The sequence below is a fragment of the Panthera tigris genome, chromosome F3 (assembly GCF_018350195.1).
Source record: "Panthera tigris isolate Pti1 chromosome F3, P.tigris_Pti1_mat1.1, whole genome shotgun sequence".
Taxonomy (NCBI): Eukaryota; Metazoa; Chordata; class Mammalia; order Carnivora; family Felidae; genus Panthera; species Panthera tigris.
Genome location: NC_056678.1, coordinates 65515295 through 65536434, shown reverse-complemented (window position 1 = coordinate 65536434; position 21140 = coordinate 65515295). Strand labels below are relative to the sequence as shown.

At 45.9% G+C, this 21140-nt stretch overlaps 1 protein-coding gene and 1 long non-coding RNA gene across 2 annotated transcripts; both read right to left on the bottom strand.

Annotated features, from left to right (window-relative positions):
* Positions 1–3191: 3191 nt before the first annotated feature.
* Positions 3192–20812, bottom strand: LOC122235745. The gene is made up of 3 exons (XR_006213769.1): positions 20481–20812; positions 11835–13088; positions 3192–4077 (listed from the first exon to the last, which is right to left on the bottom strand). It is a non-coding gene; the product is annotated as an uncharacterized LOC122235745 (long non-coding RNA).
* Positions 4822–8073, bottom strand: LOC102952163 (olfactory receptor 10J1-like). The gene has a single exon (XM_042975559.1). The coding sequence runs from the start codon at positions 7347–7349 to the stop codon at positions 6417–6419; it is 933 nt and encodes a 310-aa protein (XP_042831493.1). The 5' UTR covers positions 7350–8073; the 3' UTR covers positions 4822–6416.
* Positions 20813–21140: the final 328 nt, after the last annotated feature.

Here is a 21140-nt window from a genome sequence, read left to right as displayed (position 1 = left end):
AATAATATGGAGCACTTATTAAATGTGGACAAGTCAAATTTTTCTTTTTAGATATATATTAGATACATATCTAACATATATATAATAAAGACTTTCAGGGGTACTTGGGTGGCTCAGCTGATTGAGCATCCAACTCTTGATTTCAGCCCAGGTCATGATTTCACATTCTAGGGGATTGGGCCCTGCATCGGGCTCTAGGCTGAGTGTGAAGCCTGCTTAAAATTCTCTCTCTCCCTCTCTCTCTCAGCTCCTCCCCCACTCCCGCTCTCGCCCCCCCCAAACATAAATAAATAAACTTAAAAAAAATAAAGACTTTAAAGGATTAACTTACAATGTAACCTTTAGTTGTAATATATTGATCTAAAGTAACATGTTTTACGGAAAATATTTTATATTACGCAAAAATATACTGTGAAAAATGATTTTAAAAACTACTCAGGGAATTATTGATATTATATGTTACTACGAATGGAGTTTTAGAATTAAAAGAGAGAGACATCACAATTGATTTAGGCCAATCTAAAATTATACAAATAAGACAAAGATCTTAAAATGTGTTAATTCCCATCATCCCATTTGTGACTCAGATGATACTATCGTCTAAAACCCAGCTGACTTGCTGTTAATCACTAGTTGAGATTTCAGAAAAATAAACTCCCTAAACCTCCAAACCCATGGACTCATGTACTAAATAAATGATTATTGTTTCACAGAGTTTGGGGTGGTTTATTGCACGGCATGGTTAAGTCGAGGTGAACGGTCACGTTGCCACAGTAGCCACAGTGGCTCTTGTTGTTCACGACCAGGAGCCCTAACTCAGGCAACTTCCTGGACTTCTCATGACCCTGGATACACCCGGATTCCTCCATTCTGTAAGCAGTTGTACGGCTCTCATTATGAATTAATCAGAGGGATAGATGTTGGAGACGAAGCTGTGGGGGAAGCCACAGCCCCAGATGTTCTTGAACTTTCAAGTCTTACTTATAGTGTGTGATCAACAAAAAAGGGGAACTGATACAGCAGCACACGAAAAGTTTTTACTGGAGACAGAGGAACAAACACTAGGATGAAACGCTTATAAATAGGTTGGTGAATCACAGATTCCGGTCAACATAGCTAGCTTGTTCCCAGTGTCAAAGCCTACTCCCCGTCCTCTTGAGATGGGCTCAATCCATCCATCTTCACAGATACCTTCTTTGAGCTCCTAATTTCCCTAGCGGATGTCTTGATTCCAGGGGAAGGGCTTCATTCTAACACCCAACACCCAACATCCAGGACTTCCTTTGTTGACAACCTGGCAACTTCCTCAAGACCGGAGAACTGGATCTCCACTCTGCCACAGGCCAGAGTCTCCATCTCACACCGTTTCGAAATCCACAACCACTTGAACCACTGACTGTCCTTGGTCTGCTGGTGACACTCCAGCCCTAAGCCTGGAAGGGAACGGTTCCTCCAGCAGCTCCGCAACGATGCTCAGCTTACAGAACAAACAATCCAGTGCCACAATTCCTTACACACATCAGGCAACAGAATGTCCCTTTAGGAGGGTGTAGCTTCTCTTTCCTTGGAGGCATGAACAGGACAGCTCGGCGGGAAGGAGAACGGTTAAAAGAGAAAGGAAGGACTGTACGACTGAAACGACATAGCGAAGTAAACACATTTATTTCTGATCATATCCCGGTTCAGGTAATTAAACCAATAAAAACGCTGTCCTCTGTTGCTGGAACAAAGGCGGTGTCCCTAAACATATAACCTAGGGAGCCAGACGGGTGGGGGGCATTGCTCCTGAGACCCAAGGAGAGCTCGGTGGAGAAGCTTCCTGTGGGTGCCTTGCTCCTCACCAGGAGGAGATGTGACACAGTCAGGCAGGTGGTAAGCCTTGTTGGGAAGACATTTCCTGACATCCCCAGGGGGACAGGAGCATGGCACCTTGTGGTGTTGCCATTGCTGCTGCTGTTTTAAGGAAAATGCGAATGAAGGATGACTTAGAAGTTACCCACCGCTGCAGGCCAAGCACCTCAAAACCCCCCAGCTTTGAACACAAGCCCTTCGTATCTCACGCTTTCTGTGGGTCAAAAATCAGGGAGGATCTTCACCTCGGGCTTGACCAGGAAAAGACCCTGTGTCCACGCTGGCCCACGTGGTCATCGTCAGGGTCCATTCTGTTGGGTTGGGGGCCTCTGATCCTCACCGGCTACTTCACTCCTCACCACGTGGGCCTTTCTACACCACATGGCGCCTGCTTCCCCAACAGGGAGCGACCAGCGCAGAGGGGGAAAGGGCCTAGCATGGAAGTCAGTCTTCCTGCAGTCCGATCTTAGAAACCATACACCTCAGTTGGGCTGTATTCCCCTCAGTACAAGTGAGTTAACCCACAATCAAGGAGAGGAGAGTTATTTTGGGACATAGTTTTAAAACCACCACAGATGCTGGGGACTAAGGATGTGCCTGGCATAAGGAAGGCCCAGGATAGAGAAAGGAGAGTGGGGTGCTTACTGGGTGGGAACACCATTACCTCTGACCTGAGGGGACAAAAAGGGACGGGCAGCTTTTACTAGAAAAAGAGAAGTTACTGTGGGGTTGGGGCGTTCTGTCTGTGATCCTTCTCAATCCTTCAGTCTGGGTCACAGGGCAGGGAGGAAGGAATACAAAACCTTATAGGGAGCTTTGTGAGGTCACTGAACCCTGATCCTCAGTTTTTCCACCTATGAAATAGGGATTAAAAATTATATGAGTCTAGAAAGAGTCGGTTTGAAGGTTGGGTGAGGCCAGTTAAAAGCAAAATGGACTTTGTGACGGGCAAACATTACAGAAAGTTAGTTTCCGTTAGCGGCAAAAACAACGCGTTAGATGTTCTGGCACCCTTTGTTTTTTTTCCTATTCCTATTTCCTATTTCCTATTTCCTATTCCTATTCCTGTCTATTCCTGCCTCATCTTCTCAAGTTCGAGACGCTCACCCTCTCTATCATGTCACTACTGCTGATCAGATATTCAAAACACCACTCTTGGGCGAACCATGCTATTTTGCCCCAGGTTCGTACATTAGCAAGGTCACAAATCACACACAGGGGATAATTAGATCACAGGGACTATGTCATTCCCCTAATTCCTGCTGTACTGAGTGAAGGGCTCGCTCGCTCTCTCCCTTCCTTCCCTCTCCCCACCCCCCCCCTCCCGACAGGTGCTCTCCTTCTCTCTCTCAATATTAAAGTCTATAATCTCCCCCTAGCTCCCTCTCCCTAAATTCTCTCTTCCTATTCTTTGTCTAGGGTGAGAATTTTAAGAAACCTTTGTATCTAAGGAAACAAGAGTACATGCTGTTTTCCCATTTCCTACTATACAGCAAAACTCACTCACTTCAGGACTTCATAGAGCTTCTAGACTGTGCCTCCCTTGATTAAGTTAGCCGTTATTCTCTAATTTATTCCCAGGCCATAATATTTGCTAAATTTGCTTTCCTAAGCAAGAGAGAAAAACAGTTGATTTTATGATGATTAAGCCCTCTTCTCTCAGGAGGCTTAAGTGGAAATAAGTCTACGGTAAGTAATCCCGGGATCGTGACGTTGCAGCCATGGGGGACACGCGGTGGGAAGCTGGTCCTGGACCCAAGAGCTGCACAAGGGGAGTGCAGAGGAGGGGGTCTCGGGGCGTGCACACTGTTCCTCTCATCAGATGTGCTCTGGCTCAGAGCACGGGTCCAGCACAGCCGAGCCGTGGCTCCAGAAGAGCCATTGCGATGCCCTCACTGCAGACACAAGTGTCCCGTGGGAGACGTCGCAGAGTGTGATCGGCGGTGGGGGATGTGGGGTGCTCTGGGCTGTTATCAGTTACCCTGGATGAGTCAGCCGGGTTTCCTGTTCCACGACTGGTGTTTGCTGCCTGTACACGGATGAGATCTGCCGAGAAGATGGAAACGGGGGTTGATGTAGGACACTTCCTCTTCTAGCAGGACAGCTGTGCCGAAACCTGCGCCTTCACACAACATGTGCTTCTATAGTGACTGAGCTTGAGCTGGTCCCCTCATGCCCGATTCCATGTCTGTGCCAGCGAGGAGTCTGCTCCGGGATGGCTGAACTCTGGATGGGGAGGAGGAGGACGGGTGTGAGAAGGGGGGTTCTGTGTCTTTACAGAGGCAAAGAACATTCTGGAGCAAGAGAAGGATTCCTTTGAGGGATGTTCTGACACAAAACAATCCTTCGTTGGGGAGAGAAGGGATGGGTCCTTGGGATCAAGCTTTCTCCCTAAAGGAGTTGGGAGCCTGGTGTTACTGCCCTGACCTGGTAGGCGCTGACTTCTAAAGATAATGGCTATGTTGCAGTGACTAAGCCCAAGGTGTGGGCCTCAGCTTCACTCTGTTCAGACATGATTTGTGTTGGGCGAGAATTAGTCACACATTCTCTTTGAAATTAAATGTGTTGGCTTAATTTTTTTTCCGGCTCTGTTATAATGGTATAAACCACATTTTATTTTTCATTCAATTTTTTTTAAAGTTTATTTATTTGAGAGAGAGAGAGAGAGCGCGCAGGGGAGGGGCAGAGAGAGAGGGAAAGAGAGAGAATCCCCAGCATGCTCTGCACTGACAGCAAGGAGCCCAATGCAGGACTCAAGCCCATGAACTGTGAGATCATGACCTGAACTGAAATCAAGAGTTGGATGCTTAACCGACTGAGCCACTCAGGCACCCTTAAACTACATTTTTTTTTAAAAAAAGACAAAGGATGGGTATACCTTTCACACACATTCTTTATTGTTGCAAACATTACTTTGGGAAAATCACCCCATAATTTTCTGCAGCATCGAACTATAGGAACTCAGGGGGACCCACTGTTTTCAATATGGGCACCAATCTTATAAAGCCCTGGACAGTTGTGGAACGTCCTGGCAGGGAGAATATGTGCAAAAATTCAGAGATCTATAAAAATGAGTCGACTGTTGGGTACAGCTTTAGGGAATGGGCCTGCTACAGTGAGCAGGACCCCCAAAGAGAGGATCTCCAGTGGCGCTTTCTGAGAAGCAGGCCCATGAGAGTATTTTCCTTGAACCTCATGGCCCAGATGGGATTCCATGGTGTTATCAGGGAAGCCAGATAAGGCCAAAGATAAGGCAGCTGCAGCGAGGAGGCAAAGCTTTCACTCTTTCAGGTAATGCTCTGTAAATATGAGGATCTCCCTTCTTGGCTCCTCTACCATTAGGGTTCCCCGAGCTGCCTGTCGGACATACGCTCTCAATCCATCCTCAGTGGGGACACTTGGACTGCCCTTGGGACCGAATCCTAACCACTAGACCACCAGAGAGCCACCACTTGGACTGCCCTGGAGCGGGAGAAGGCTGGCAGGTGAATTGGCAGATTCCCCAGTCTGGTTAATGATGATCATTTAATGTCACCCTTTTACAGACAGGAAGACATCTGGCAAGTTCTGCCCCTTTTCCACGCGAGGCCAAATATCCCTAAAACCTTACACCTTTCTTACAAATCAGTACAATTTCCCCCTTCAGAAGGCCATAGTGATAGGAACTTGGAGGTGTCCAGACTGCATCTGGACAAGTGATCACACTGAGGAAGTAGGCACCCAACTGTTGACGGACAATGAATTCAGCCATGCAGAAATGAGGAAGGGAAGGCAAGACACATGTTTCTGCTCAGGCTTCACACACGCTAATTACCCAGATCCGAGATAGCCAAAGTGAGTTGGGAAGTGGAGCTGATACATTTAGTTCCCCAAAGAGGTCTTCAGAGAGCCCCACACTCGTGAATGCGCCACGTACGTGTCACTTCACAGGCGGTGGAATGCGGTGGCCGGATGGGTCAGCCTCCTTACGCACATGTGGATATACGAGACTCACCAAGGAGACAGCTCTAGTGCAAGCTTCAGTAGAACCGGAAGAAATCTCATGGGTCTCCAAGGCAGGTGAGCATGTTAAGGCAGAGGATATTTCTTCTGGAATGTCACGGTCTGTTACTCTCGTCGCTGTGCAGAGGAAAGGTGATGAGAAGTGGGAACGTAGTTTTGACTGTGTTTCCAGCACATCCTGTGCACCAGCCATGCTCTCTCGATGTTCCAGAGCTCAGGATCTGCCTGGCATTCAGGTGGCTCTCTCAACCCCTCACTCCAAATAGGTATTATACAGCCCAGCTTCCTGCCATCAGCAAACCGGTAATGATGAGCCACCCTCTACGTTGTCGTTCCCGACCAGCTCTCCATCTTCCGAGCAGTGCCTCTGGAGGTAACCTCCGAGATTAGTAGAAGGCATGGGACCATGATGATGAAAATGAACTTCAAGTCAGGGCAACTCTAGACTCCTCACTGAAGCCACCACCACATCCTGCAACTTTTTCTGGGTAGAGAGTAAATCCAATTTTTTTTTTTTGAGATTACGAAATACCCAGAAGACGACAGGCAAACTGCCATAGATCCTAAGCAAGAGGGTTTTTGCGAATAGCACGGTGAAGAGCATCCTTGACCTCCTTGTTCCTCAGGGCGTACACCACCGGGTTCAGCAGGGGGGTGATGACGGTGTAGGTCACCGAGATCAGCTGGTCCTGATCCCTGGCGTTCTCGGACTTGGGCTTGAGGTAGGCGACGGAGGCGCAGCCGTAGTGGACGACGACCACCGTGAGGTGAGAGGCGCAGGTGGCAAAGGCCTTCTTCCGGCCCCGGGCGGAGGGGATCTTGAGGACGGTGGAGACGATGAGGACGTAGGAGATGAAGACCAGGCCCATGGGAACCACAATAACGAGTGAGCTGATGATAAAATTAATTATGTCATGTAGAGTGGTATCAGCACAGGAGAGTTTCATAACTGGGCGGATGTCACAGAAATAATGGGCCACCTCTCTGTCACAAAAGGGCAGTCTGAATACAGAGGAAATCTGAATTATGGCCACAAACAGCCCAATGCTGCAAGCCCCTGATACGAGCAGGGCACACGCCCTCTTGTTCATGAGGACCGTGTACCTCAAGGGGTCGCAGATGGCCACGTAGCGGTCATACCCCATCGCCGTGAGCAGGAAGCAGTTGTTGATGGCCAAGGTGATGAAGAAGAACATCTGGGTGGCACAGCCAGCCAAGGAGATGGGCTGACTCAGGCCTGTGAGGCTGCAAAGCATCCGCGGTACAATGACCAGTGTGTAGACAGTCTCAGAAGTGGAAAGAACACCAAGGAAGAAGTACATGGGGGTGTGCAGGTGACGAGCAAAGCTGATGACTGTCACAATGATGACATTACCAGCCAGAGTTAAAAGGTACAAGGTAAGAAATATCACAAAGAGGATGATCTTGTGTTCACGAAAGCTGGAAAAACCCTGGAGAACAAATTCACGCACCGCGGTGTGGTTCTCTCTCTTCATCGATGAATGCTGTGTCTACGGGGTGGAGACTCAGTCAGTCAGACCGGGCCAGCACCCAGCGCCCGCTCAGGACTAGAAGAAGGGGCAACAAGGACCCGCCCGTCAGATGTGCCAGGTTAATGGGGCCTCCTGCGCCTGTAGGTGAGAGGCGGAAAACACCCAGGGCAAGTTTGGAAGAGGTGTCCTGGTTTGGTGTAAGGAGGGAGCTGGAGCTAAAGGAATAGAAAACTCATCAACTTGAGACGAACTTTCTCGTGAATTACAACCTCAGATTTTTGTTTACCTGAAACAAATCTGTCAACCTCTTCTACCTCGTTAAAGCCACAATTTCGACCATCTTCTTCAAGGTCTTACCTTCTGCATTGCCAAGTGGGACGTCGCTCTCTGCTCCGAGGGGTCCGAGCGTTTGCTTTGTCCCTGTTGCGCTTGTCTGCATCTTTTCACAAATCATTCAACAGCTTCAGACCTGACTGCCTCCCGACAGGAGTTTTCAACCAGACACATTCCCCTGTTTCTTCAGCACGGACGGAGCCGGGCCCTGCCGATGGGCACCCGCCCACTGTAGGTCAGTCGCTACGTGTTGTTCCCGAACTGGTTCTCGGGTCCCGTGTGTGTTTGCGTGTTTTCCGGCTTGTGCTTGGCTGTGAATTTTCACGGGTAGGCTGACTCACGAGTAGACGCCGAGCCTCTCTTTTCTAATTCCTTCGGAATTATAAACTGGGGACCTTTGAAGAAACCAGTTTGCATTCTCTCCCTATTCCCTATCTGGGGAATTTTAGAGACCAGTATTTTAAAAAAAGAGTAGTAAAATGCTAATAATAATAGAAGACAAGAATGGTCCCTTATGGCACTTTTTAGTTTATAAAGAGGTTTTGTATGTATTATTTAATGGCATATCAATCTCATATATTAGATAACTATTATTCCCATTTTGTAGATGGAGCATCTAAGACACTTAGGGTTCAGTGGTTTGTCCCAAATTAGCACATCATAGACGCAATCTTCCCATTTGAAAGACAACGTGATTTGTCCTATCCCACAACTGCCCAAAGTAGCCTCATGGCTACAAAACAGGTGAGAAAGAAGACCGTTTTTTTTTCCAGATTTCTTATTGGAAAGAGCAAATGCATGTTCCTCACTCTGGGAATGAGTTTGCATGGGGGAGAAAATGGAAAATCTGGAAAACATTGGGAAACCAGAAAAAACTTTAGGATGTTTTCCTTGGTAAGTAAATGGAATATTAGCATATTAGCGACAATGAGTGCCCATTCTCTTTGACTTAATACTTCTACTTCCAATTATTTATTTTAAAGAAATAATCACAGATACGTATCAGGATATGTGTATAAGAAGCTTTTAGGAGACTATTTATAATAATATGAAAAACAATACAAATAAATGAAGAATGAATTATAATATATCCATCTGATAGGAATTATGCAACAAATACATGTCTAATAAGTGCACACATAATATACATGTCTATACAATAGATAGATAGATAGATAGATAGATAGATAGAAAAAAAAAGAAAGATAGGCAGTCCATAATTTTTCAAAAAGAAAAAGAAAAGGAAAAAGAAGGAATAAAGAAAGGAAACCTATGGAATGGTACACACACCACTAAAAATGGGTTGGAAGTAAATATACCAAAATGCTAAAAATATTTTTTCTGGATAGTAAATGGAGAGAATCTCAAATTATTTTTCTTTTTATACTCTCCATTATAATCCAGATTTTCTTCTTAACAGTTTCTCTTCTAAACATACCAAAAAATTTGCTAATTGTTCAATTCTTCTTCCAGGGAGACTCTACAATGAGGTTGTGCAGAAGATTGAGGAGAAAAGGTAAAAGTGGGTTAACTGACCCTAGAGAAGAGAAAGCTGACAGTCTCACATGAGACTAAGTTGGTCTCTGAACAGGCACTTCATAGAAATTTGGGCACCCAACAGCCAGATCCAGAGGAGATTAACTTCATTAAAATCTTTTTTTATCTTTAATTATTTTTTTAAGTATATTTATTTATTTTGAGGGAGAGAGAGAATCCCAAGCAGGCTCCTTGCTGCCAGTGCAGAGCCAGACCCAGGGCTCAAACGCACAAAACCTTGAGATCATGACCTGAGCCGAAACCAAGAGTCACTTAACCGCTTAACCCACTGAGCCACCCAGGTGCCCAACTTCGGTTTTTAAAGAAAGATTGTAGTTGGTAAAAAAAAAAAAAAAAACAAAAAAAAAAAAAACCTTTTTGGACAGTGCTGGAAGTGAAATGTGGTACATGAGGCACTCATCTCGGGCACGAAATGTAAGGGAGAACCAAAAATACTCAGCAATCAAGATGAAGATAATTTAAAAAAAAATTTAGCATTTATTTATTTTGGAGCAAGACAGAGAGCGAGCGGGGAAGGAGCAGAAAGAGGGAGACACAGAATCTGAAGCAGGCTCCAGGCTCTGAGCTGTCAGCACAGAGCCCGATGCAGGGCTCGAGCTCACAAACGGCGAGATCGTGACCTGAACCAAAGTCAGACACTTAACTGACTGAGCCACCCAGGCGCCCCAAGATGAAGACAATTTTAATGCAATATTGTTTTAAAAAGCTAACTAAGCAAAAATCCATGATGATCAAAATATTGAAATTTTAAATAAAGGCAGGATCTGGGGTGCCTGGGTGGCGTAGTCAGTTAAGCGTCCAACCCTTGATCTCGGCTCAGGTCCCAATCTTACAGCTTATGAGTTTGAGCCCTCCATCAGGCTCTGTGCTGATGGCAGGGAACCTGCTTGGGATTCTGCCTCTCCTTCTCTCTGTCCCTCACCCGCTTGTGCTCTCATTCTCAGTCTAAAAATAAATAAACTTAAAAAAAATTTAAAACAGAGGGTAATGTTAAAAAAAAAAAAAAAAAGGCAGGATCAATTCTGACTATCACCACCGTGGGATGCAAGCAGCTAAGTAAGGGCAGATTTTGGAATTTCCTTACTACAGATTTTTGAAGAACAGGAAAATACAAAGTATTTGCAAAATATAGGGGAAAGTGGAGAGCAAAGTATGTGTTCATTTTCCTTTGAGAGGTAGTGCTAGGCTAGTCTTTAACCACTGCTATTTAACTGAAATTCATGATGTGTTACTGAACAAGGTGAAACCCCAATCTTAGGTAACTGGAAAGTCAATCCTACCTCCTCCGCTAAGGGGGATAAGAAGGTAAGTGAGGTAGAGAAGAGAAAAGACTGAATTGAGCTTGTGCATCCCTGGAATGTCATCTCTTCTCTCATTACCCCCTCAGGAAAACAAGGACTCATCCAGACGGTAAAGACCTGATGAGTGTTAACGAGGTTAGTAAGCTCATGACAGCAGAAACAAAATGGCAGCCTACCTCTGTGGAATCCAGAGAAGAGCAACACTTTACAGCACTTTCTGTTCTCTTGGATTCTGGATCTTTAGCCAAAAACATCCCTCCACGCTGAAAAAAGTCAAATATTTCCTTCCAGAGAAATCATATTCTGCTTCCACCTGACAAGCAATCCTGGACAATGGGTTAATCTTATCCATTTCATTCTTCAAGTCTTTCCAGGGGGAAGCAAGCTGGGAAAATGCATGTGCTTGGTGGCGTTAAGTCCTTTAATATAACGGAATCACGGGACCTTAGCACCAGGAGGTAATTTTAAAAGCAAGCATTCCTCACAAATATTCCCCCAAATTCTGCTTCAGTGCTTCCACTGATTGGAAATTCATTATCTTACAAGTTAGCATCCACTCTTTTTTTTTTAAGATACTAAATTTACTCAAAAAAATAAAACTAGGTTTTTTGTATTATAAAAATGCTTCAGGGGAAAAACTGCCATCTGTACAAAGGGTATAAACGAGAAAGTTAGTTTTCCCCTTCTGTGCTTTGCATTTTCTGGTCCAGGGGTATACATGATTCATGTTTGTTTCTTTTTAAAATTTCCATCTAGGGGCGCCTGGGTGGCTCAGTTGATTAAGCAGCCCAGCCGACTCTTGATTTCGGCTCAGGCCATGATCTCACGGTTCCTTGAGTTCGAGCCCCACGTTGGGCTCTGGGCTGACAGCACGGAGCCTGCTTGACAGTCTCTCTCTCCCTCTCTCTCTGACCCTCTCCTGCTTGTGGGTGCTCTCTCTCTCAAAAAAAAAAAATATTTATTTTAAAAAAGATTTTAAAAATAAAATAAATTTTGTCTAGAAATGTTTAAGTACCATTGTGCGTATTTCCATATCATTTCAATTTTACCCAAAGAAATTAAACTGTGCATACCAATTCTTTCACTTAATATTACACCTTGAATATTCTTCATAACAGTGGAGTCGATCTATCCCAATCTTCGTTACCAGCGGTGCACCCTCCCCGAGTATACAGATCCACGTAGATATACTATCATCAATTCTATTTTCGAGTGGCCTTAATTCTTAGATAATATCACTTTCTCTTGACTCGATGTCTGTCTCCCTGCAATGTGCCACCTCCCTACTATATCTCACCTTCTGTTTCCTTTTCAGCCCGATAGTGGAAGATTACTGTCATGTCCTCTCTCATGTCCTTGAATCCATCACCACAGCAAGATCAGCATGAAGAAAAGATAATATTTGTGGCATGAGAATCAATACAGTCAAAAAATAATGAAAAACTTGGAAAATAATAAAAAGTTAGAAAACACACATGGCACTCACTCCATTTTCACTGAAGTCCCACCCGCAGCCACTCACTGCTTCTGACCTCGGCGAAAGGAAGAAGGAATCACTTTCCAGACAGTGATTTTTTAAAAGTCATCGAAAGGGCTGAATCTATTCAAAGGAAGCCAGTAGAAACACCTTGTGTTCAAGAGCCATGTACCAGGGAAGCTAAAATGTACAAAGCAAGGACAATTCAGGCTTCTCTAGTATCAGAGAAAACCTCAAATGATTGCCATGTTGCTTGAAGCTGAGGACAGTGATTCCTTTGGCTTGGGAAATGGCCCAGGAAAAAAAATTCAACCTCATAAACTCCAGACTTTAGAGCTTTGGATATTTATCAGCCCCAAGAAAAGCAATTCCCTTGCCCCAAGTCTCCTGGGACCATCCTTTTGAAATTCTCTCTGAGGTACCAAGAGATAGGGATGGGAGAGCCCTAGGGCTTTGTCTCGAGAGCTTCGTTAGGAACTTGGGTAGCAGATGAGGGAGATGTTTTCATCTGTTGACTCATTGTTGGGGATTGTTGGGGTTTCAGGAACTAACAGTGCATTGAGTTCCATTAAGTAACCCATGGGAATACTGGATGAGCTTACAAAGCAAAGACCCTACATTCTAGTTTCTCAGGACTAGAGAACAGACAGCCTCTTGAAGCATATCCAAACACGACTGGGGCAAGCAGAGGGGTATGGCGGCCAGGTCTTGTCTTGTCCGGCTTCAGCCCATAGCCACTTTCCTTAAGGCTCACTGGACATACATCCCAGCCTAATTCCCATCGAGGGAGACCCAGCTCCCACACTTGGAAAGGGCAGAGGTTTCTGTCAGGCCCATTCCTTGTGCTCCCGTTGGTTCATTCTTGGATCCTGCTGGGGAGAGAATGACACAGCAGATCTATGCTCCGGTTCATTTAGTTTCTGGCTCAGCATGACCATCTCCATCAAGGTTCTCTGGAGGCACGGGAGATGTCTGAGGAGCCATTTCAGCTCTGCGCTGCAGAAAGGGATTGCTGTCTTTCCGTCCTTCAACCCAGACCAAGACCTTCCTTTCCAAAACAATCCTGTTTCCACTCTGATGAAAAAAGTCATGGATGTTCATCATAGAAAGCACGGAAAAGAGGAAAAAAACCGTATAAATCACTTACGATGATCTCCAACTTAGAAATACCAACACTATTAATATTTTGATGACTAACCCTCTAATTGCTTCTCTCTGCGTTCGTATGTGTGTATCTGTTTACACACACACCCTTCTGTTTACAGCAGAAGCAGAACGACTGTTATTTTTGTACCTCTTTCTCCCTTTCAATTCTATGAGGTCATGCTGTGCAAACTTCCTTCTATCTGGCTCGTTTTTTCTCTCAGTGATGTATTGTGAGCCTTTCCCACGTAAATAAGCATTAGTGTACCCTATCATTTTTTTAAATTTTTAAAAATTTTTTAATTTGTTTTTGATAGACACAGAGCACAAGTGGGGGAGGGCAGAAAGAGAAGGAGATACAGTATCGGAAGCAGTTCCAAGCTCTGAGCTGTCAGCACAGAGCCCGACGCAGGGCTCGAACCCCCGAACCCACAAAATCATGACCTGAGCCAAAGTCGGATGCTTAACCGACTGAGCCACCCAGGAGCCCCCTTAATTAAAAATTTTTTTAATGTTTATTTACTTTTGAGAGAGAGAAAGAGCGTGAATGGGGAAGGGGCAGAGAGAGAGAGGGAGACACAGAGTCCTAAGCAGGCCTCAGGCTCCGAGCTGTCAGCCCAGAGCCCAACGCGGGGCTTGAACTCACAAACCAAGAGATCATGACCTGAGCCGAAGCCAGACGCTTAAGCAACTGAGCCACCCAGGCGCCCCGATACCCTATCATTTTTAATTAGTTGCCTAATTTTTAATTAGATGGAAAATTTCTTTCCATCATTAGGCATGCTGTATGTGAAGTGCGGGGTCAAGATGCAGAAGGGCCTGTGCATGGCAATCAGTTGCAGAGTCTTCAAAGGCTCTTTTAGTCCAGATCGGGGTCTCTTTTAACAGTGGCACTGCTGTCATCTGGGGCCCGATATTTAGTGCGGTGTGGTGGGGGCGGGGGTGTCCCACGTGTTATGAGATGGTTAGCAGCTCTCCTGGCCTCTGCCCACTAGACGCCCGCAGCATCGTCTCCCCTCCCTGCAGCATACTGGGGGAGACCACAACACCTCTAAGTATTGCCAAATACCTGCTGAGGGGCAAAACCATTGCTCGTTGAGCATCTGTGGTCTAGAGCATTCCGTCATTCCCCACCCAGTTTTTTCCATTTCATTGACATGTTGAAAAAGCAGGTCAGGGGTGCCTGGGTGGCCCAGTCGTTAAATGTCTGACTCTTGATTTCAGCTTAAGTCAAGATCTCAAGATTCATGAGTTCAAGCCCCACGTCGGGCTCCCTGCTGACAGTGCAGAGCCTGCTTGGGATTGTCTCTCTTTTTCTCTCAAAATAAATAAACGTTTAAAAAAAAAAAAAACATTTCCTTTCATTAAAAAAAAATAAAAATAAAAATAAAAACCAGGTCACAATCTCACCTCCAGGATATCATTTACACATCATATCATTTGTTTCTCTATGCCCTGTATTGCCTGTAAATTGGAAGTCAGTTCTAAGGGCTGAATGGGGTGAACCTTATTAAACGACACAAACTGTATTAAAATATAGATACCATAAACTGCGTTATACTATATTACACTTTATATGTACATTATATGTCTATTAAACTATACACACACACGCACACAGCTTTGCATTACATCAAGTAGAGTTACCAGGTTAACGAATAAAAATAGAGGATACCTAGTTAAATTTGGATTTTAAATAAACAACAAATAGTTTTTTAGGATAAGTATGTCCCGAATATGACATGAGACATATCTACCCTGAAAATGATTCCTTCTTTATCTGATATTCAAATTGAGCGAGGCATCCTACATCTATCTGACTGCCCAACCACAAGGCACATACTATTTGGTATGCCACCGTAAGCAATGCAAAATTGATCAGCATTTCAGGGAGCAACAGCCCGCTGCTCTATTCAAATCGATCCCATCAATATTTTATCATTTCATCTTTTGATGACTTTTGTCTAAATCAATTTTTTATTAGAAGTTGCCAACAGTGCTTTCCTCGTCACGTCACTTCTCTTACATTTATTCTGTGAAACTGTTTGTGTACGGAAGTTTCTTTTCATCCATTAGGGCAGTGAGAGAGGTAGGACTGGGTAGAAATAGAATCCAAACTTGGACCCTCTAATCGGAGTCTAGTGTGTGTTCCGTTATATCCGGTGGGGGCGGGGGGGAGGTGGTAGGAGGGGAGGGATTCCCTTTTGACATGTGGGCGATGCAGGACCACACACAGTCCTAGCGCGGCCAACCCGTGTCACCTCAGCTGAGGCGTGAGATGGGGTATAGCTCGAAGGTAGGAGCGGTGTCTGCGAACGGAAGCAGACCCACAAACGATTCTCTGAGCAGAAGAAACAAAAGCTCTAGAAACAAGGGGTCGGTGATGGATCCAAGGGAGAAAAGGATGGTGTACACCCTCTCATTCACCCCAAGGTCTGAGTAGCACATTTCAGAATAATCCACGCACACGGCCATGGACGTGTCATAGAAGATCAAACTCCTCGTGGTTTCTGGAAAAGCTGGAGTTTCTGCCACAAAGACACCCTGAAAGGCAGGTCAGAGGAGACTCTTCTTCAGCGAGGTGATGTGTGCCCGGGGTGAAGGGCTCCTACAGGTCAGAGCCAGGCAGCACGACGAACGTCACCTTCCTTTTCGTTTATTGGCTTTTTTTTTTTTCAAAAAAATTTTTTAACGTTTATTTATTATTGAGAGACAGAGAGACACAGAGCATGATCAGGGGAGGGGCAGAGAGAGAGGGAGACGCAGAATCCGAAGCAGGTTCCAGGCTCCTAGCTGTCAGCACAGAGCCCGACGAGGGGCTCGAGCTCACAAACCGTGAGATCGTGACCTGAGCCGAAGTCGGTCGCCTAACCGACTGAGCCACCCAGGTGCCCCTCGCTTACTGACTTTCTTATCCTGTCTTTCCAGTTAGTTAAATGTGTAGTGAAGTACCCTGTGGTTTTAATAACAGAAGGGGAATCAGAGGCTGTATCTTGCCTACACTCCATCTATCTCAGCAGACCTGGCAAGCCATCAGTCATCAAAGAAAACACTTGACGGTATTACCATAGGAACGAATCAAAGAGGAAACTCTTGCGTGCTGGTTTTCCTTCGCACAGAGGCCAAGATGAGATTCACAGTTCCCACCAGGGATGGAGACACAGGGGTTGAGCATGCGCCCAATGCTCTTCGAGAGATTTTTTTTTTATTTTTTAGAAAATTGTCTCTAAGGAAGAGAAGGATAATTTCTTAGATTGCGATATCATGATCGAAGTAATCAATGAGCTAATTGCTCCTTTACGCCTCTAATAAATATTTACAGAAAACCTACACGTGCCCTGAGCTGTGCTGAACACCACGTAAAGAGAACGAATCAAACACACATGGTACGTGATGAGGAACCAGACACAAAAGATGTGCTGTTCATCTGTTGTGACGCGTTCTTTGATAGGGTAGGAACAGAGTCATATGGGAACGACAAGAAATCTTCTGGCATGCATTTTAATATACTAGTTACTTCTATCCACCAGGAAGCAAAAGCCACAAAGGTATGACTGGTCTGGTATATGTACCGCAAAGAATGGACGAATTCACATTCGGGGTCATCTAGTGAGTTTGAATGACGTCCCAGAGACTGGTCAGCTTTGTAGAGTTTGCCACTGAGATCTGAAGTTTGCGCGGCTGAGACACAAACCCCGGATGATGGGGGCGACACCAAGGTTTTCGAATGAGCGAATTCGCGGGGCTATTCTCGGTTCCCCTCCCTGAGCATTTGGATGCATTCAGGGCTGTGAATCACTGCCAGTGCTGGAACTCTCCTCAGCCCTGATTCAGTGACACTTCTACGTGCTGGGGTTTCTCCTAAAGAGAAGCTCGCCAGCCACGGTCGCGTAGGGAAAGGTACACATCTGCCAGTCTGTTTGGCAGGGCTGCGGGTGAGTGTCTTTTAATGTGGCGATTCACCGAACTGCAGATTGAGAGCCAACTGCCCCGCTATCATTTCGGTCTGTGATTAACCTAGATACACAAATTAGCCGCCCGTGCTCGCTTTATCACATCCCTCTGACTCCGTCTTGCTATTACCTGGGATGCTTTAGCTCATTTATTTGCTCACTTCTTCAGTATATTTCTCCCCACACTGGACGAGGACAGTCCTTAGGAGCACTGGGTCTCTCATACTTTCCTCAGTCTGAATCTTCGGCCAGAACAAACAAACAAACGAAGCCTCATAATTCTGTCCTGTGTTTGCCTCCGATTAATGTCTTAGATAGCCACACAAACTCACACAAACCACGTTCTGTGGCTCAGGTTTCTCGCTCCCTAACACGAGGACTTTAAATTGATTATCTCTAAGGTGCTTTCCTATTTTAAAGTCGTATGATATTTCCCCCTACCCTGGGACCTAGGATAAAACCGATCAGGAGCCCGAAGGTACCATCTGTCCCCCGAGTCACTTCTTCTACCAGACACCCCACGGTTACCATCAATCCTACCTTCCTTCTTGTACTGTGCTTTCAACCGCATCCTTCCAGTCACTTCCACTTTCAAATCTATCACCGCCTCCTGCTTTTTCCTTTCACCTCTGCCAGTGTGAGACAAGATCACAGAAGGTGAGGTTACGACACGTCCTGAACTACCACCTGGCGGACCGGAGAGGAGAACCGAGGACTCGTCAGCCAGGCAGCGGCAGCCACTGCCTTTTGCCAAACACCACAGGGCCACACCGTCCATGTAACTGAGCTGCCCGAACTCCTCCGGTCCCGACTGCCAGCAAATGCTTGGATGTTAGACCTGCAGAGGACCTTGCGGCTCATGGGGTCCAACCTTTCCACTTCCCGGACACAACTGTTTTGAAAGGAGTCTCAACTTGTGAGATACAAACATGAAATTGTTAACTTTTTTTTTTTTCCCCAATAACCACTCCTGTGGCTCGATTCCTGCTGGACAGCATGCTCCCTTAATGACATCTTACACCAATTCCATAAACTTTTCATCACCTTGCGTTACTAACACAGACTCATTGGAGTTACTACACACAATCCTGTGTTTTCAAATTTTAATTTTACCTTCTAACTGAAATTCCCTCCAGTTTCCATCATCCCTCCTCCTCTACCTAACCGTGCCCCACCCCCCACGCCTACCCTGCTGCCCGAGCACGGAACAGGGTTTGTGGCTTCAGTGGCTTGAGGTGTGTTGGGAGGTGAAGGATGGTGACCTCGCCACCCATGCCCCTTTCTCTTTCTAGCACCAGCCCCTCGTTGTTGGGGGAAGCGGGGAGAGGGCGGAATGAGACAACGGTCACCCACAGTGTAGGCGCGGTCGCTCCTGCCTTTGTCGTAACTGCTGTTCCTGCACACGACTACCGCCTCGTAAGTGGAGGGACGCTGGTGGTGAGGTCCTCTTTTTTGTTAGTTGTCACTATTTTGTCAACATCGATTGGTTCTTTCTTCTCTGTTGGTTAGCCAAATGCAGGTGCTCTCAGAGAAGGGCCTTCGTAGGGTTTTCAGAGGAGTCTCTGTCCCATCCGCCTGCCCATCTAAGGCTCCACCTCCTTTGGCTGTCATTGGAAGCAACCCACTCCACAGCGTCATGCCATTGGAGTCCCCATCACCCACCCAAACAATGGCCCGTGGGGCAAGATGGTTCAAGCCTCTATCACCTTCTGTTTGCCTGTCCGACCCATGGGACAGAGGCTTGGTCTTGCCACGTGAAATGGCGACCACACTAGCGCCCGGCACCTGCTCTGCCAGCTCCAATCACTTTTTCCCAGACTTTTCCTGCAGCCCCACCAGCTTTGGGTGCTCTTCCAGAATAGTGCTTCATCAGCTGTAAGGCAAAACGTGGCCATGAGTTCTCAACTTGTTGGAGACGGACTGAACGATTCAACGATCCCAAATGTTGTGGGGAAAATACCGGGACACCACACTGAATGCCTTCTTTCCCCCTACTTAAGAACCCAGCCGTTCAGGCCTCTGAGTTTCAAATCCTGGCTCTGCCGTTCGCTGCGGGTATGACCCCTCTACTTCGTGAAAAATAAGGATGTTACCAGTACCACTCCACGGGGTTCTTGTGGGTGTCAAATGGGAGAAACCACTGCCATGGAGCCAGTGCTCCGTAAGTGTCAACAATTATTATTGTTGCTGTTCCATGTTTATTATTTTTACTGCAACACATTCCAGTCTCTCCTTTATTATTTCTGCCTGCGGAAATCAGGAGTTTGACAAAGTCCAACATGGTGAGGGGACACTCCTTCTCTTGCACTTTTGAGCCCTACACAGTGCTTGGTGTTGCTATGCACACAGCAGCTGCTTAACGCGAAATGCCCTACAGTTTCGGTGCTGATGCAGCACATGTTTCTGGAATGCAAACGTTCCATATACTATGGAATCATGTCAATATGATGTGGAAGCTCGTTCTCAGGAGAATGTTCCCAGCGTGTTCACGTTTACTACCAAGGAAGAGCGGCCGGACAGAGATCTTACTAGCTCAGTGGAGCACAGCTGGGGCTGGAGGACCCTGGACGAAGACCATTTGCTTGAAGGGGGCTTAGTTTTACCGTGCGTCTGTCTTGAGCGTTTTATCGGACGGTCCGCTCCTATCGATGGCTTTTGTGTGTTTCCTCCTCGTCACCACCTTCCATCAACCTTCCTTTACCTTTGAAGAAGATGAAGCTCTACACCTACTGTGGATTGGACTCCTTTATTAGAGATTTAACATTTGCTTAAGACGGTTTAATTTATTTCACAGACATGCTAATGTTTATGTCAATGCTCTGGTTATAGGTTTTGCGTGACCTGCCACGATATTTTTTTTTCCCAAAAGACTTGTTATTTTTAGTGTGTGTTTTTGCAGAATGCAAGGACTGGTTAAAATAAATGCATATGACGCGATAACAGAAGCACCTGTGTTATGTTCAAGAACCAAGAACTCTTAAGTGAATTGAATGAATGGGAACCATTTCTCCCTTTTTTGCTGATTCAAGGACTTCACCCTTTCCACTACCTGACTCTGCCTTCCCTCATTGTCTGTCTCCACTTACTGGATTATTCCTATCTGCTAACAGTAGGATCTAGCATCTCCCATAAAATGCAAACCCTCTCTCGACCCGGTGTCTTCCTGCATCATTGGCACACGGCAAAACTCAGACAGGCATGCCGCTCCCAAGTCCCTTTCCAGCCCACTTCAAGCTGCCTTCCACACACACCAGTCCCCCTGAAACTGCCACTGTTAAGGCTCCAGAACTTTCCATATTGTTAAATCCAAAGAATAATTCTGTTGTCTTGCTTCCCCTCTCAATAAAATTCAATATAATCAACTCCTCACCTTTAGTGACATGGTTCTCTTCTCTGTGCTTCCTTACTGGCCATTTCTTACTGGTCTCTTTCTGGATCTTCCCCTTCTCTCCATCCTCTAAATATCAGATTTTCTCATGGCTCTGTCCTGGGACGTTCTCTTTTCCCAGCGGCTCCTTCTCCCTCTTTGGCTGATTTCATCTTGCTCCAGTGGCTTTAAACATATGCCAGCGATTTTCAACTTTGTGTCTCTAGTCCAGACATTTCTTCTGGTCTCCCAGCTCTTAGAACTGCCTGTTGAGCGTAAACACGTAGCTGTCACAGACACGCTTCAAACTAAAGCATCTCCAAACCAGAACACTTGACTTTCCTCCCTACATCTGGCACTTCGTCAGTCTTCACCATGTAATGAGTGGTATCACTGTCTACCCAGTGATTAAAAACAGAAACTTGGGAATGCTATTTTATGCTTCCCTCATGCTCCAATCTGTCAGCAAGTCCTGTTAATACCACTTCCAACATATGCCTGAACTCCGTCAACTCGTCTTCACCCGCACTGCTCCCTCTGCAGGCTGATCTGTCATCGTGTCCTACTGCGTCCTGACCATCTCCCAGCTGCCACTGGACAAATCTGCATCATGCACAGCTGCAGTGTGTATGTGCATGTGTGTGTGCATAGATGTGTGCATTC

Coding starts and splice junctions, on each gene's coding strand:
- LOC102952163 (XM_042975559.1), bottom strand. CDS start 7,349: ATGAAGAGAGAGAACCACACCGCGGTGCGTGAATTTGTTCTCCAGGGT.